The sequence below is a fragment of the Fonticula alba genome (assembly GCF_000388065.1).
Source record: "Fonticula alba strain ATCC 38817 unplaced genomic scaffold supercont2.18, whole genome shotgun sequence".
NCBI lineage: Eukaryota > Rotosphaerida > Fonticulaceae > Fonticula > Fonticula alba.
In genome coordinates this window covers 185,644-187,675 of record NW_009242988.1, presented here as the reverse complement: position 1 = coordinate 187,675, position 2,032 = coordinate 185,644, and the positions used below count along the sequence as shown (strand labels likewise).

The 2,032-nt window shown below is 73.2% G+C and overlaps 1 protein-coding gene across 1 annotated transcript in view; it reads left to right on the top strand.

Moving 5' to 3' along the window:
* Positions 1–1,353: 1,353 nt before the first annotated feature.
* H696_06114 (TKL protein kinase) overlaps positions 1,354–2,032 on the top strand; it is a gene marked incomplete at both ends in the record, with an annotated part of 5,772 nt that continues 5,093 nt past the window's right edge. The window contains one exon of the mRNA XM_009499874.1: positions 1,354–1,971. Within this exon, the coding sequence (XP_009498149.1) occupies positions 1,354–1,971 (618 nt within the window). The remainder of the gene's footprint in view (positions 1,972–2,032) is intronic.

The window sequence follows — 2,032 nt, the reverse complement described above, 5'->3', positions numbered from 1 at the left end:
CCCCGCCCCGCCCCGCCCCGGCCCGTCCTGGCGTGGAGCCATGCCCGCAGCGCCGACGCCGACGTGCAGCACGGCCCACAGCCCGGGCTCGATGGCCCCGCCTTCGGGTGTGCCCGACGACGCGCCCCGCCCGGGCCAACGTGCCACGTGAAGGGGCATTCGCCCGGGCCCAACGCGGGCCCAACGTGCCCACAGGAAAATGGCCCCAACCTCGAGCGAGAGGGGGCCCCGTGCGCCTGCGCGCCATGCCACAAGTGTGGTCCTGCCCGGGCCCACTTTTCCGCGGGCCCGAACGCCTGGCCGGCCCTTGCGATCGGCCGACCGCTCGACCACCCCATCGGGAGCATGCAGCCCCGGCCCTGCGCCGGCGCCCCGGGCGTGCTGGCTTGTGCCCGCCGGGTCGGGATGCCCGCATGATGCTCCCCCCCCCCCCTCCCACAAAAAACTTCACAGCGCCCCCCAGCACACAGCCGGGTGCCGCAGCCCTGGAGAGCATCCGTCGGCCGCGGGCTCCCCCTCCCCGGGCTGCACGAGCCCCCTCGGGGCCGGTTCCGCTACAGGCCCCGGAGCTATGTTGTGGGTGCCAGGCCGCCGGGGCATGTCCCACCCGATCCGGCATGCATGCCACGCCCAGGCCGGGCCCGCACACGCAGGTCGGCCCCTTCGCCAGGTCACACACACACAAACACACGCTTCCAGGGGGGCGGGGAGGGGGGGCATCGGCCAACGGCGGCCTTCTTGCCAGTGCTCCCTTCGCCGGTGGGGCCTCCGCCGGGCACACCGCGCTCCGTCCGACCCTCCCCCTGTTGGCTCTTCGTTCCGTGGCGACCGATCGTCCTGCGTCCGCCCCCCGCATGCCCAATGGGCGCTCTGGGGGGAGGAAAAAAAGAAGGCAGCTCCTGTCCACGCTACAGGCCGGCTCCGGGGCCCGCCTCACCGCCTGGCGGCCGGCCAAAGCCCAGCAGCCAGGTCGGGCCCGCCGGATCCGAACAATGGTCGGCGCCCTGTCCTTGGCCAAAGGCTGCCGCGCCGGACATCTGCCCCGCCCCCTGGCGACATCGCGCACGCGCCCGGCGATGGCGCTGGGCGCGGATGCGGACTTGCCGCCACATCCCGCTCTGGGGGTCTTTTTCTCGATCCCCCTGGCCGGCCACTGGTGCGACACCGCACCCCATGCACGCCCTGCTCTTGCTCCCGCTCGTCCCTTCCCGTCTGCCCCCTCCCTTCGTCTCCCGAACAACTCGCGCACCCCCCCCCCCCCCCCCCCCCCCCCCCCCCCCCCCCCCCCCCCCCCCCCCCCCCCCCCCCCCCCCCCCCCCCCCCCCCCCCGGCAGCAAAATCCAAAGGCACACCATGCCGGCGGAGCCGCCCTCCCGGCGCCCCCCGCCGGTTCGTGTCCGTCATGTCCGGCGGGCTTTCCTCCTCCTGGCGATGGCCTGCCTCTGGGTATTGCTGCCGGGTGCGGCCGCAGCCCCTCCCGGGTTGGACGCCCTGCTGTCGGGTCTCACGGCGGCCAGCGTGGCCGGCATGTCCCGGCCCGAGGCCGACGCCATGGCCCTGGCCCTGCGGGCCGCCGGCGGCGACCAGCGCATGGTCCTGGCCCTGTACTATGGGCTGCACTTCAACTGGGACGCCGGTCGCCGGGTCGATGCCCTGGCCGGGCCGCCGGTCTGCCCGGCCTCCTGCCCGGGCAATTGCGACCAGTACGGCTGCATCAGCTGCCCCCACGGCATGGGGATGGCCTTCGGCGGCGAGGGCACACTCTGCACCCAGAGCACGGAGCTGTGCCAGCTCCAGATGATCCCCCCTGATGAGGGGGCTCCGGTGGACCCGGACGCCGATGGCGCCATCGGCATCTTCTGCCCGCCCGGCTGCATGGTCTATGACAGCTCCTCTCGTCGATGCATCCAGTGCTATGATGGGTATTCCCAGATCGGCGACCTCTGCGTCCAGTGCCCTTGGGAATGCCAGGTGTGCTACAGCGAGATGATATGCTCCTCTTGCCACACCGGCTTCTATCTGGAGGGTGGCT